General features: G+C 34.4%; 1 protein-coding gene across 1 annotated transcript in view; it reads left to right on the top strand.

Moving 5' to 3' along the window:
- CWC27 (CWC27 spliceosome associated cyclophilin) overlaps positions 1–14,574 on the top strand; it is a 269,385-nt gene that overhangs the window by 29,554 nt on the left and 225,257 nt on the right. Inside the window, exons 8-10 of the mRNA XM_003925798.4 lie at positions 3,067–3,146; positions 4,105–4,138; positions 5,617–5,774. Coding sequence (XP_003925847.3) covers positions 3,067–3,146; positions 4,105–4,138; positions 5,617–5,774 — 272 coding nt within the window. The remainder of the gene's footprint in view (positions 1–3,066; positions 3,147–4,104; positions 4,139–5,616; positions 5,775–14,574) is intronic.

The raw sequence follows: 14,574 nt of genomic DNA, 5'->3' as shown, positions 1-14,574 counted from the left end.
TCTTTTCTCCTTCCTACCTCTTTTCCTCCCTACCTCCCTCCTTCCCTCCCTGCCTTCCTCCCTTCCTCCCTCCCTTTCTCCCTTTCTTCCTCCTTCCTCCCTCCCTCCCTCCCTTCCTCTCTTTCTCCCTTCCTTCCTTTCTTTCTTCTTTTCTTTCCCTGTCTCCCCTGTCACTCTCCACACTCCTTCTCCTCTCTCCCTCTGCCCCCTTCTACCTGTACTCTATTTAGTTCCTACTGTTTTACTGCCTCTTTGTTCTTGGATATAAAGTGCCAAATAACTTATTTTTTCTGTGTCCCTCTGATTTTCATTTTTACATTTGTTTGCAGATAGTTTTGAATTTTCTGTGAAGCTCCTAACACTGCATTTACTAAGTATATCTAGTATGTCATTCATCAGCTAAACCTTTTAATTAGCCAACTTATTTTAAGCAATTTTAAAACATTCAAAAAGATATTTGGTGTTTGTTCTTCCTTTAAATTCATTGTTACCTGATGGTATAAGTAAGAACCTTAAAGTAGGTCATTCAGAAAGAATAGGCCTTAAAGGGAAATGTCTGAATTCATTTTCATCCTCTTTAGGATTCTCTCCTAATTTCTTCAGTTCATCTCCAATTTGCTTTCTCTCCTTTCAGGATCCAGAGTCTACTGTAGTGGGAAGAGAGGCCTAAAAATTTGCCTTTTTCATATATTTTTATACTAATTCCATTTTAAAAGTTAATTAAAATTCTAATTGGTAATGATTATTAAAATTAAACACAGATTCCTCCTATTGTCAGGTCTTATTTTAAGTTAGTATAAAACAAGTTTTTTCCTTTTTCCTTTCAACTGTTTAAAGTAAGTTTTGGAAGAAATGAACCTTATTTTAAAAATTAATCAATTTTAAAATTAGCTAAATGGAGCTAATTAACATATGAATTACATCACAGACTTATCATTTCTTATGGAGCGAAACATAAAATCTCTCAGTGATTTTCAAGAATTCAATATGAGAACTCATTTTTAAAATACATTAACAATGAACAGAGGTTCCTAGCCTTTTAGTCTGCAGATCAGAAAATGACTTACGCTAATAAATAACAAAAGCAAGATTAGAATTCAGATCTCTAAGTAAGCTCTTGGTCCATTAATGAGCAATACTATTTCACTTCTTTGTGAATGTTAGTTTATATTGTTAATTGTAAAGTAAATTGTTAATTCTCTGTTATTATATATTAGACTATTTCTGAGGGTAGATGAAGATAATCTGATGGCCAGAGATGCAGGAGGAAGGAATTTTAAGGAAGAAAAGCATGAACAAAAGATGTTCAGGCTTTTATTGTTTAAGTTATTTGATGTTCACTGTATACTTTTGCAGATAATTAATTCTTTTATGTGAAATAGGCAAGGCTGCTATTATTATTATTCCCATTTTGTGGGCAATGTATCTGAGGTCTCATGAGATCACTGTGTTTCAACAAATGGTACATGTTTTGGACTAAACCCCATAGAATTGTGGAATATTAAATTTTGAAACTCATTTGGTCCAGCCATTATCTTTCTTCTTGTCCTGTGTTTTTTCTACTACACCACTCTCTGTTTTGTGAATTTTTTTCCCCCATTTTTCATAGTTGGACAAACATTACAAGTAATTAGATGACATTTTGCTTTTTCATCACTCCTTAGTTTTAGTAAGTTTATGAAATTAGAAATTTAGATTAATTGCATAATTCAGATTCTATGACTTTTTAAAATTATGAATATATTTAGATGAACTGTCGGAGAAAGTTTATATTATGAAATTGCACTATAAGCATGTTTTAATTGATTAAATCTATGGAGAACTCCATATTAATATAAAAATTTTTGGGGAGAAATGACAGATACAGGTGAGGGGAAGGAAGGCAGCAAACCACACTGCCATGTGTGTAACTATGCAACAATCTTGCATGTTCTTCACATGTACCCCAAAACCTAAAATGCAATTTAAAAAAAATCATAATAGCAATAAAAACCTAATAACAAGAAAAAAAATTTTTTTAAATCTTTTTAAGAGCCTGTTTTTCAAATTAAAAGTTGTGAATGGAGCTTATGGGAAAGAGGTGTTTTCATCTCTCTGTATCTAACATTTAAACATTTTAGTTAACATATTTTGTTTCTTCTTTTTTTTGAGAGAGAGTCTTGCTCTGTTGCCCAGGCTGGAGTTCAGTAGCACGGTCTCAGCTCACTGCAACCTCTACCTCTCAGGTTCAAGTGATTCTCCTGCCTCAGCCTCCCAAGTAGCTGGGATTATTGGCGCTGGGCATATTTTGTAATAAATTTTTCCAAATAAAATTGTCTTCAAAATGTTTCAAAACAGAAATTATTCTTTCTGTCAAATCTAATCTCTTACTATTCCCTTTTATGTGATTAGTTGGGAGTTGGGAGCTGGAGTGGTAAGCAGCTTCCCACCTCAAGATAAAAGGTAAGTTTGAGGTGTCCCACCCTGCAGTAGGGAAGTCTGTAGAACAGGGGATTACAGCTCTGAAACCAGGCCAGTGTTCTGAGTTCATAGGGGCCTGCAGGAAAAGAAAAATTAATATATTTAGATTTTCGATGTATAGGTACTATTGTCAGACAGACCTGGATATAAACCCTAGATCCTCTACCACTGACTAGTTTTGTGCCCTCTAGAAAATTACTTAATCTCTTTAACTATCTGTAAAATGGGGCTAATAATTTCCACATCATGTACTTTAATTTGGTGAGAGAAGAAGAGAGGAGTAGCAGGACTATTTGGAGTACAGTAACTAGGACAAAGAATATACGTAGTTAATGCTTAATAACAGCAGTAATTGTTTTATAATGCTACTTCTTATACCTTTTTATGTCGTTTCCCTTCTAAAATGTACATTTGTTGAAAACACGAACTTTGAAATTAAAGCATTTAATAAATATTTGTTCATTGATAAATATTCTCATGCTCAAGAGGCTCTTTACATATTTTTCTTATTATGTCATTGCTAGATTTTATGTAAATTTGTTAACTTGTCATTTAGGAATACTGTTTATTTCCTCACTCATGATTATATTGTAAATTCTTTTCCAGAGCATGAAGGGCAAAAGCAAAAGTAGTCATGACTTGCTTAAGGATGATCCACATCTCAGTTCTGTTCCCGTTGTAGAAAGGTTAGTCAGTTGTTGGTATGATCCTAAGTTCTTAATTTTCTGGCTCAGATAATTTTCTTGCTTCTTTTGTGAGTAAACCATCGGTTCTCATAAGTCAAAAATTTTAAAGCCAGCCAAAAAAATAAAGCATTTTGATAACAGAGGTAGAGAACTTCAAGCATGATAGAGAGAAACAAACACTCCAGTCACTTTCATTCTTGCTTTCTACCTCTGTTGAATGAGTTACATTTAAAATTGTTTAATCTTTACAAGTTAGTATTAGAAATTTTAACAGTTGAATGTTTAATTCAAGGTTGTTTTGCTAACTTTTTCTTTGAAGCATTTTTGTCTTAATTGTATCACGAGTGAACACATTAGAGTTGAAGGTTTTTGTGAAGAAGTTATGAGTTTGGGACCAGTCCACTAACTATAAATTCTCATATACTTGAGGAGTTAATAGAAAGTTTTCTTGTTACCTTTGTTGCTTCTCTTTGAGAAGGGAAGATGTCTTGGTGTTAGATGTAATTGCACAAGGTAAACTAGGCCAATATCTCAAGGTGGACTACAATGCTGTTGTACTGAGTTTAGCTCATTTTCAAAACTCATATTTTAAGACAATCTTAACATCCTTTTATTTGAAGGATTTGGGTTTTTTCAGCCGGACTACTTCAAGCCAATAGAATAAATTGTTTTCTGCCGACCATTGTTATTAAAATAGCACGGTTGGTTGTTGTTCGCTTTTTTCTTTCAACTTCTAGTGAACTCATATATTTACTAATGAATCATACTTATTCCACTTATAAAAAAGTGACTCTAAAGAATGTTTCCATCTGCTCTATAATGCCCTTCTTAAATTCCTATGTTGAAATAAGTTTTTGGAATATTATTCCCAGCAAACTATTCTAGATTTCTGGGTTACAAAATAATTTTATTACTTTTACCTTGAAACAAAAATTTCTTTTGCTTTTTTTTTTTATAGTGAAAAAGGTGATGCCTCAGGAGATTCAGATGATGTAAGTATTTATTTTAGCAGAAATATAGTTTGAACAATTTATAGAAAGTATATTTTTATAAAAAATTAATTGTTCTTAAAAAGTAATCTATACTACTTCTATAGTTATGTATTTCAAATTTTGGAAAAATACAAAAAATAATGATCTATTTAGGTATTAGAATATTTCCTTACTCTAGGGGTGTGTATGTGTGTGTGTGTGTGTGTGTGTGTGTGTGTGTATCTCCCTACAACATTAGAATCTTATGTATGAATTTCTAGTCCATTTTTTCTCCCCCTCACGTAGCATTACATTAATACTCAAACTTCAGATGTTATACTTTTATTGTATTAAAAGTTTCAATGTTGGTATGTAGGCATCCTACACGATATATGGGAAATTCTTGGATCAGTCATTTATAGTAATATCCCCTTTTTATATACACATTTCAAAAGATTCTCATTCAAGACTGTATGTAGTGACCTTTATTACTTATAGTGGCTAATAAAGCTAATAAAACAGAAGAAAGATATTCCTTTGATACATAAGAGATCAAGTTTTCAAATTATGCATATGCCACTTTTTATATAAAAACCCATTGATCTGTGCATTAGATAATTTACTAGGAACTACATATAACTTTCCATACATGAACACAGATTTATATACTATCACAGTCAAAAGAGAAGGCTCTTTCTGGCTGTCAATAGTAGATAAGGGATGAATATCTGACCTTGTCAAGAAAACCTTCCTGGAAGATATGATGCTGTTTATGTCTTATATGAGAGTTATGAGTTAGCCAAGTCGGAAGAGAAAGTGGTGAAGAGTGGGGTCCCTCTAGGACAGAGAACAATGTATGCTAAGGCATGGAAATTAGGAAAGATTATACCTAATTTAGAAAATACAAGCTGAGATTTGAAGTTTGAAGGAATCTGTCATGTGAAGAGCAGGGGAAAAGGATGTTGAAAGTAAAGGGAACTGGCTATACAAAATGGTCTGAAGCAGGGGAGTTTGGTGTGTTCTAAGAGCTGAAAGCTGGCCAGTATAAACAGGCTGGAGCTTCATTGCAGAGCTTCATAGGCAATGGCGAGAAGTTTGAGTTTTTCTTAAAAGGAAGTGAGGAACAGTTGAAGGGTGTTTGTTAAAAAGAAGAGTGCTATGATCAATTTTGCATTTTAGGAAGATCACCATTGGCGATATAATAGAGGACACATTAGAGGAAAAGGACTGATGTCAAGGACAACCACTGGGAAGATGGGCATGAATTGAGCAAACAGCCTTTCCTGGGGTATCCCGTACTTACATAGTTGGCTTAGAGCAGAACCAAGGGCTATTCCCACCTGTAGCAGATTCTTCAAGGGCTTATAATTCAAAGAAAACAAAACAAAAAATCAAACCTAGTTTAGAATGCAATTAGGAGATTCAGTGGACCTAACAGATCTCTAGAAGTGAAAGGGGAAATTGAGTGCCTGGCAAATACTCATTTTCCATTTCTACAGGATGGAGAAGATGAAAGTGCAGAGCACGATGACTATATTGACAGTGATGAAAAGAACCTGATGAGAGAAAGAATTGCCAAAAAATTAAAAAAGGACACAAGTACGAATGTTAAATCAGCTGGAGAGGGAGAAGCGGAGAAGAAATCAGTCAGCCGCAGGTGAGTCAGTTACTGTGCGAGGTATCAGAGTTTTTGTATTTTTATATTTCACTTTAATTCAGATTGAATCCTCTCTTCAGCTAATTTTTAAAATACTATTTTCATAATGTTTGATAAATATAATAGTTTTACAAATTGGCCCGTTAGTGGGCCTAAAAGGAAACAGACAAAGCTTAATGTAAATATAGCAATGATCCTATGAGTCCAATTTCATTTTGTTTCTCTCTCATCCTTTTTTAGGAAGGCTCTATAAGTTTATATGGTAATAGTGTATTAGCTATATGTGAAATCATGTATTTGTTAAATACTGATGAGAACAGTAGATTAACTGTATAGAAAGAAAAGAGACCTCCTCAAATAATTTAAGTGAATAAAATTTGTCAGACTGATGAAGAAAATGTGTGGGCCTGAAAACATTCTTAAATATCTTTTCAAGTCTGATTTACCAAATACCATATGCCCATCCTAAGTTCAGTAGTATCATAAAGTAAATTTCAGCAAATGATGAACAATTTACTGTCTGGTGATGAAAGTTTGTTAGATTAGGCCAGGCGCGGTGGCTCAACCTTGTAATCCCAGCACTTTGGGAGGCCGAGGCTGGTGGATCACGAGGTTGAGAGATCGAGACCATCCTGGTCAACATGGTGAAACCCCGTCTCTACTATAAATACAAAAAATTAGCTGGGCATGGTGGCATGTGCCTGTAATCCCAGCTACTCAGGAGGCTGAGGCAGGAGAATTGCCTGAACCCAGGAGGCAGAGGTTGCGGTGAGCCGAGATCGTGCCATTGCACTCCAGCCTGGGTAACAAGAGCGAAACTCCGTCTCAAAAAAAAAAAAAAAAGAAAGTTTGTTAGATTTATGACTCAACATTTTATTCTCCTGAAATTCAACTTAATTGAAAAATTATCTCCTTTGTGATTCTATTTCAACTTTATAATATACATTTTAAATAATATTGCTTTAAAAAACAATAGTATTTGTTTTCTTCAAATACTATTTGGGGATAAGATGAATGTAACTACATTTAAATAACATTCTTTTTCTCTATCATGTTTCTTAACCACATGTAGAAAAACTTAAAAAGAATTTTCACACTGTCATCATATAGCTCCCTCAATTTTTTTCTTTATGAAACCAAATAAAAATGATTCCCAGAAATTTCTACTAAAAGCAAAGCTTTTAACATTTAGAAATGGTACTTAAGGGTCATCTTAAATATCTTTTCTCCAGCAACGTTCACCTGACACTCAAGTAATCACCATTGAGTAATTGTATATAGAAGATTATATCGTATATACTATATATAGTAGCTAATATAGACTAAAGATTTTCGTGATCATATGCATGCTTCTAAATTCATAGAGTTGAAAACCTTTCATTAGGTCTGTAACTTTTGATTAAATTATGAATATAATTATGGATACATAATGTTTTATTCCACTCATTCAAGGCGTGTGTTTTCCGATTTTGAAAATTAAGAATTTTTTTAAAGGTTAGTTTTATAATGTAACAAAATATATTTTAAAATTTTAATAGATGAACCAACCAAACATTTATTTCTGTTATATTTAAGTGTTCCTTAAGCTCCCAACTCTGTCTTTTAGGTTTTAATAAATTTCAAATGTTTATGTACCCTATAAGATAAATTATAATTTTGCAAAGCTAAATTTTGTATAATAACTGAAGTTTATTTTTAATGTACCTTTCATAAGCGTCTTTAAAAATTTGGTTACCTAATATTTAGAAAAGTCAAAGTTTGCATTTTCTGAAATTGAGTTCACTCTTACAATTAAGGTTTATTTTTAAAAGATTTCCTTGGCTGTAGTATGGACCTGATGAGCATACATGGCCTTGATAGCTAGATTTAGCAATCTGATCTATCATGGGACTACTGGAGAGCCATTGAAGTTTTACAGGCAAATGATACATTGAGATAGTATTTTGTATGGAGAATGGATTGATAGGAGAGTATTTTGGGCTATTGTACAAAATACCATAGACTTAAAGAACAGACATGTAAAGCTTAGTTTTTATGGTAATTTCTTACATAGCATATATATCCACTTACTCATGTTAGCAGTTTTTCTCTTTTTCTCTTTTTATAAATCAGTATAATTTACAAAATTCAAGTGACATAATGAACTGAAAAAATACGTGATCATGAGAAAGTAGAGAATTTCAAAGGACGAAGCAGTCTTTCTCTCTAGTATAGAAATTCCTCGTGACCACATATTTTTTCAGTTCATAAAATTGCCAAAATTAGAACCTGGCATAGAGGCTCATGCCTGTAATCCCAGCTGCTCAGCAGGCTGAGGTGGGAGGATTGCTCGAGCCTAGGAGTTCTAGGCTGCAGAGAGCTATGATCATGCCTGGGTGACAAAGCAAGACCCTGTCTCTAAAAAAATAAAAATAAATTTTAAAACATTTCCAAATCATTAGTACTTTCAGTTATTTATGGCAGCAAGTCTCTGGAGTTAACTTTATGGTTAAAGAAAACAACAGCAACAAAACACAAGAAAGCTCCAAAAATACTGAAAATTATAATGTGGTGAAAAGGATAGTTATATTTAAAGGAAAGTCACTGCTCAGTTTGAATTATAATGGGTATAGCTGCCAGCCAGATAGGATGTCAGCGTGACATCATTATCTATTCAAAAATCAGTACTCTTGATATATAACTTCACCTGGATGTGCTTGAAGTACTCTACTATCCTTTGGTCATTTTTCCGTTTAAGCAGTTGGATGAGAGAATAGACTAGCCTACCAGCTCTTAAAGCAAGGAGCTGTTCAAAGTATAATTTTACTGAAAATTTGTGGTATTGCTTCTATTGGTGAGGAAACATCTGGAATCTGTTAAAGCTGTTTGTCACTTTGTATGTTAAACCTACATATGTGTTTACTGAGTGCTTAATATTTAAACTGGAGAATGATATTTAACAATTTAATTTTCAACAAGTTTACATACAGTAAGATCTTTTCCTAGTAATGTATTTCCAGCAATGCCTCTAGTTGTTCATTTGAAAGAAGGACTCAGGCCGGGCACGGTGGCTCATGCCTGTAATCCCAGCACTTTGGGAGGCCAAGGCGGGTGGATAACCTGAGGTCAGGAGTTCGAAACCAGCCTGGCCAACATGGTAAAACCCCGCCTCTACTAAAGATACAAAAATTAGCTGGGCATGGTGGCAGGTACCTGTAATCCGAGCTACTTGGGAGGCTGAGGCAGGAGAATCACTTGAATCCAGGAGGCAGGGAGGTTGCAGTGAGCCAAAGTTGTACCATTGCACTCCAGCCTGGGTGACAAGAGCAAGACTCCGTCTGAAAAAAAAAAAAAAGAGATAAAAGGACCAGGAGAAATACAAATCCAAAACGTTTCCCAGCTTATCTCCTTAGAGAATAGGCACCCTTACATCTATTCCAACTTCCAGGGATTTCTAATCCCTTGCCTCTACCCTTTTTAAAATGTACCAATCCCACTTTCTTCCAGCCCACCTTCACTATTCCTATATCTTGACTACTAGATGCATCTCAGCAGAATCACACAGTCATATACAAGTTGGTATTATTATGGATTTCTAGATTCCCCCGCCTTCTGTGTCTCCAGTGCTTCTTTATTACTCACTCTCCACCGTGTTTACTTCACACTTCAAACTCACTCAGCGGATCACCTGGCTGCTTGCTTTTTATGAAATGAGAGTAAATTTCTTCAACCCGTATTCCTTTCTCTTCCCTGCTTCGAGAGTAAAATCTAATAAAACCGTTCCATTTTATTTCCTGTCCCTACATCCTTCCTGTTTATTTCTAAATACACATTATCTAGTTTCTCGCCCACCACTCCACTGACACTCCTCTCACTAAGGCCATCTAGTTGATAATTTAATGGCTACTTTCCAGTTTGGTTTTTTCTTGGTCTTTCTGCTATTGAGATTTTTTTATCTCTTCTCTCTTGATACTAATCTCTCTCAAGAACTTTACTATTTAAAGTGTGATCTGTGAAGCAGTAGCATTAGCATCACTTGAGAACTTGTTAGAAATACCGGGTCTCAGGCCCTATCCTACACATTTTTAATTAGAATCTGCATTTTAACAAGATCCCCAGGTGATTTGTATGTACATTAGTTTGAGAAGCAGTCCTGCAGAATATTAATTTTTAACCCCACTACTCTTGGAAGAGTGCAAGTTTGTATCATTGTAGTTCCAAGTCAGCAGCTTGGCGTACTATGTTCCCTGACTCCCTAGCGAATACCTATGTGCACCCTTTTCACACTTCCCTAATAGTATGATATTAGGTTATATATGTATTTTTTTCTTCTTTGTGTATTCTTATACTGTAATTTTCTTGAAGGTAGTGATCCTGTCCACTTACGTTTGCATCTCCATTTTCAAACAGCATAGGTACCCAATTTTTTTTTTTTTTTTTTTTTTTTTTTTTTTTTGATATGGAGTTTCGCTCTTGTTACCCAGGCTGGAGTGCAATGGCGCGATCTCGGCTCACCGCAACCTCCGCCTCCTGGGTTCAGGCAATTCTCCTGCCTCAGCCTCCTGAGTAGCTGGGATTACAGGCCCGTGCCACCATGCTCAGCTAAATTTTTGTATTTTTAGTAGAGACGGGGTTTCACCATGTTGACCAGGATGGTCTCGATCTCATGACCTTGTGATCTACCTACCTTGGCCTCCCAAAGTGCTGGGATTACAGGCTTGAGCCACCGCACCTGGCCCCTGATTTTTTGTATTTTTAGTAGAGATGGGGTTTCATCATGTTGACCAGGATGGTCTTGATCTCTTGACCTCGTGATCCACCTGCCTCAGCCTCCCAAAGTGCTGGGATTACAGGCGTGAGCCACTGCGCCTGGCCCCCAAATATTTTTTTTAATTAATAAACAAATATGAATAAATTCTTCTTTGACAAATGACTTTCTCCTCTGAATCTTGCAAGTAGTTTGCTTGTATTTTCAATTGGGATTTATTTATTTGCCTCTCCTTTGCCAAATCTAAGCTCTTTAGAGACCGTCTTATTTATCTTTATATCCTCAGAGGCTAATATATAGTAAGCATATAGTAACTGGTCATTAAAGTTTGTGAAATAAGTGGATAAATAAAAGATTGAATCAATTTGTGTTCCATTATAGGAGTGGTTTTTGCTCCCAACTGCACATTAGAGTCACAGAGGGGATTAAAAAAAAAAACTAATTCCCAGGCCCCACACCCATAGATTCAGAATTGCTTGGTCTGAGATAAAGTCTGGGAAGATTCTTTTTTAACTTTTAAGTGTAATATACAAACAGAATGTGTCCTTATTAACTATACATAATGCACATAAGTATACAGCTAGCTGAATTTTACAAACAAAATATATCCATATCCCCATCACCCAGATCAAGAAACAAAAAATTGCCATTACTTATAAAATCACCTCTTGCCCCATTCTGGTTACTTCTCCCTCATCCCCTAATAGTAAACACTTTTCTAACTTTTTAAATAATCTCATTTTTAATTGACAAATAGTAATTGTATATATTTATAGGTTACTATGTGATATTTTGCTCTATGTCTTGTAGAAAGATTCAATCAAGCCAATTAATGTCTTCATTCACTACTTTTTTTGTGTGGTGAAAACATTAACAATGTATTCTTTCAGCACTTTTGAAATATACAATACATTAACTATGGTCAGCATGCTTTGCAAAGCTTATTCTTTTTTTTTTTTTTTTGAGATGGAGTCTCGCTCTGTTGTCCAGGCTGGAGTGCAGTGGCACCATCTCAGCTCACTGCAACCTCTGCCTCTTGGGTTCAAGCAATTCTGCCTCATCCCAAGTAGCTGGGATTACAGATATGTGCCACCACACCCAACTAATTTTGTATATTTTTAGTAGACATGGGGTTTCACCATGTTAGCCAGAATGGTCTGGATCTCCTGACCTTGTGGTCCGCCCGCCTCGGCTTCCCAGAATGTTGCGATTACAGGCATGAGCAACAGCGCCCAGCCACAAAGCTTATTCTAGTCTAAGCAAACTTTGAGAAATGTCTGTTTAGATACTTTGCCTATTTTTTAGTTGGGTTATTTGTTTTATTGCTGTTGAGTAGTTTGAGTTCCTTATGTATTTTGTATATTAGCCCCGTATCAGATGTATAATTTGCAAATATTTTCTTCCAGTCCACAGGTTGTCTTTTCACTCTATTCGTTTCCTTTGCCATGTAGAAGCATTTTAGTTTGACACAATCCTACTTATCTATTTTTACTTTTGTTGACTGTGTTTTGGGAGTCCTAGCCAAGAAATTGGCTAGGACTCACTGCTGAGACCAGTGTCATGGAGCTATTCCCCCATTTTTTTTCTAGTAGCTTTACAATTTCTGGCCTTATCCTTAAGTCTTTTATCCATTTTGAGTTGAGTTTTACATATAGTGTGAAATAGTCCAATTTCATTCTTCTACATGTGAGTATCTAATTTTCCCAACAACATTTATTGAAGAGACTTTTCTTTATGTATTAGGTGTTCGTGACACCTTTGTTGAAAATCAGTTGACTGTAAATACCTGAGTTTATTTCTGTACTTCCTATCCTGTTTCATTGGTCATGTCTGTTTTTATGCAAATACCATGCCGTTTTGATTAAAATGCTTTATAATACATTTAAAAATCAGAACGTGTAATGCCTCTCACTTTGTTCTTTTTGGTTAAGATTACTTAGGCTATTTGGGATCTTGTTCTGGTTCCATACCAATTTTAGGATTTTTTTCCTGTTTCTGTAAAAAATGACATTGTAATTTTGATAGAAATTGCCTTGAATCTGTAGATCACTCTGTGTAGTATGGATATTTGAATATTAATTCTTCCAATCCATGAATCCAGAATGGGATATCTTTCCATTTATTTGTGCTTTCTTCAGTTTCTTTCAATGTTAAATAGTTTTCAGCAGACAGATCTTTTACCTTCTTGGTTAAATTTACTCCTCTAAGTAATTTTTTTTAATGCTATTTACTTTTCTAACACCTAAGAGCATACATTAATTTGGGGCAATAGTACTTTATCAAAGCTCTGTAGATATACTAATATACATTCAGTGTTAAGAATTCTACTCCCAAATACATATCTCCTTGATTATTTCTGAGATATAGAATAATGTAAAAGTGAAGGATATTTTGTAGGGTTACTTCAAGTCTTTCACAAGACTTTTGCAGTTCAACAGGGATAAGACATCTCAACTGCACTTGGTTTTAATCTTAAGAAAGATAAAAGGGTCAAGAAAGTGAGAATCAAGTAATTTTAGAGAAAAAATATGATATTTGAGTGTTACTAATGTTTTTTTTTTAAATGTGGCTGATAAGGAATAAAATCAGTATCTCTTAACCTTGTTTGTACATTCAAATCACTCCATCCCTCAACAAGCAAATGTTTGGGGCAATAGTACTTTTGTCAAAGCTCTGTAGATATTCTAATATGCATTAAGTGTCAAGAATTCTACTCCCAAACACATACCTCTTTGACTATGAGGTATAGAATAATGTACAAGTAAGGATATTTTGTAGAGTTACTTCAGGTCTTTCACAGGACTTTTGTAGTTCAACAGGGATAAGACATTTACTGCACTTGGTTTTAATCTTAAGAAAGGTAAAAGGGTCAAGAAAGTGAGAATCACATAATTTTAGAGAAAGAAAAGATGATATTTGAGTGTTCCTAATTTTTTTTTAATGTGGCTGATAAGGAATAAAATCAGTATCTCTCAACCTTGTTTGTACATTCGAATCACTCCATCCCTGAACAAGCTATCCATAAATTTTGGTATTCAGCCCTAGGAAATTTTTTAAAACACTCCCTGTTGGTGTAATATCCAGCCAAGGATGATGAAAACTGTGGGGTAGTGTGCAGCTTGTGTTTTGGAAAGTTCTATTTTAAAGTTTATTGTGAAGAATCTGTTTTTGCCTGTAGGTGGAGCTCAGCTACTGCAAGTTAATCATGTAAACCAGATTGAGTTGTTTTCCCTGCTTGTTTTTAGCATCTGTATATTGATTCATAATAAATGACTAAACATTAAAATCAGCTCATATAAGTGGACCAGATAGTAAAAAAATTAATGGTTTGTTATGATGATGACAGCATTATGGTAATGCTGTTTTTTATTGTGCAATTTCTGTCATCTATAATTTTATTGTGATTCTAAATTAATTTTGTCAAATTGAAATATAAATCAAAGAAATCTTAACATATACCTTAAAATAATCATCATCAAAAATTTTCTGATAATCTTTGAGGGTTAATTAGAATGGCATCCGTCTTAGTGTTTGAACAGGTTCTAATTTTATCAGCCATTTTCTGTTTATATGCCATGTTTAGTTAACTGCAGCACTTTTCTGTTTTTATGGAAAAAAAGATCTTATTTAATAAAGTTAGCTGGAATTTGTGTTTTGCTCAGGAGTTCTGTTAGGTTGACTGAATGTGAGATATATTCCTATAATAATAGCATCAGTATTTAGATATGAATATTGAAGTTGAAATTAAGGATCTTATGAATTGATTAAATTATGGAGCATGGGATGATAGAGTCATGTTTTCATGCCTTCTGAGGCCTGAATAAATATCTAAATTAGCTGTTGCTAATTTTTGTGTTTCAAATCTTTTGTTGAGTTTGGAATATTTGATTAGGATATCTTATGGAACTTTGAATATTTTCCCCCCAGGATTTCTAGACTTCTCAGAAATATTAATAAGCTTCTTCTCATACTTAGATAATTTTTGACTCTTACTATACTTAGTGTCTGGCTTCTCTTACTTTATGATTAGATTTAAGAAGTACAGAGTTATCA

This window comes from Saimiri boliviensis, chromosome 1 (assembly GCF_048565385.1).
Source record: "Saimiri boliviensis isolate mSaiBol1 chromosome 1, mSaiBol1.pri, whole genome shotgun sequence".
NCBI classification, from domain to species: Eukaryota; Metazoa; Chordata; class Mammalia; order Primates; family Cebidae; genus Saimiri; species Saimiri boliviensis.
The sequence above is the reverse complement of the archived record's forward strand: the minus strand, read 5'-3'. Positions and strand labels throughout refer to the sequence as shown.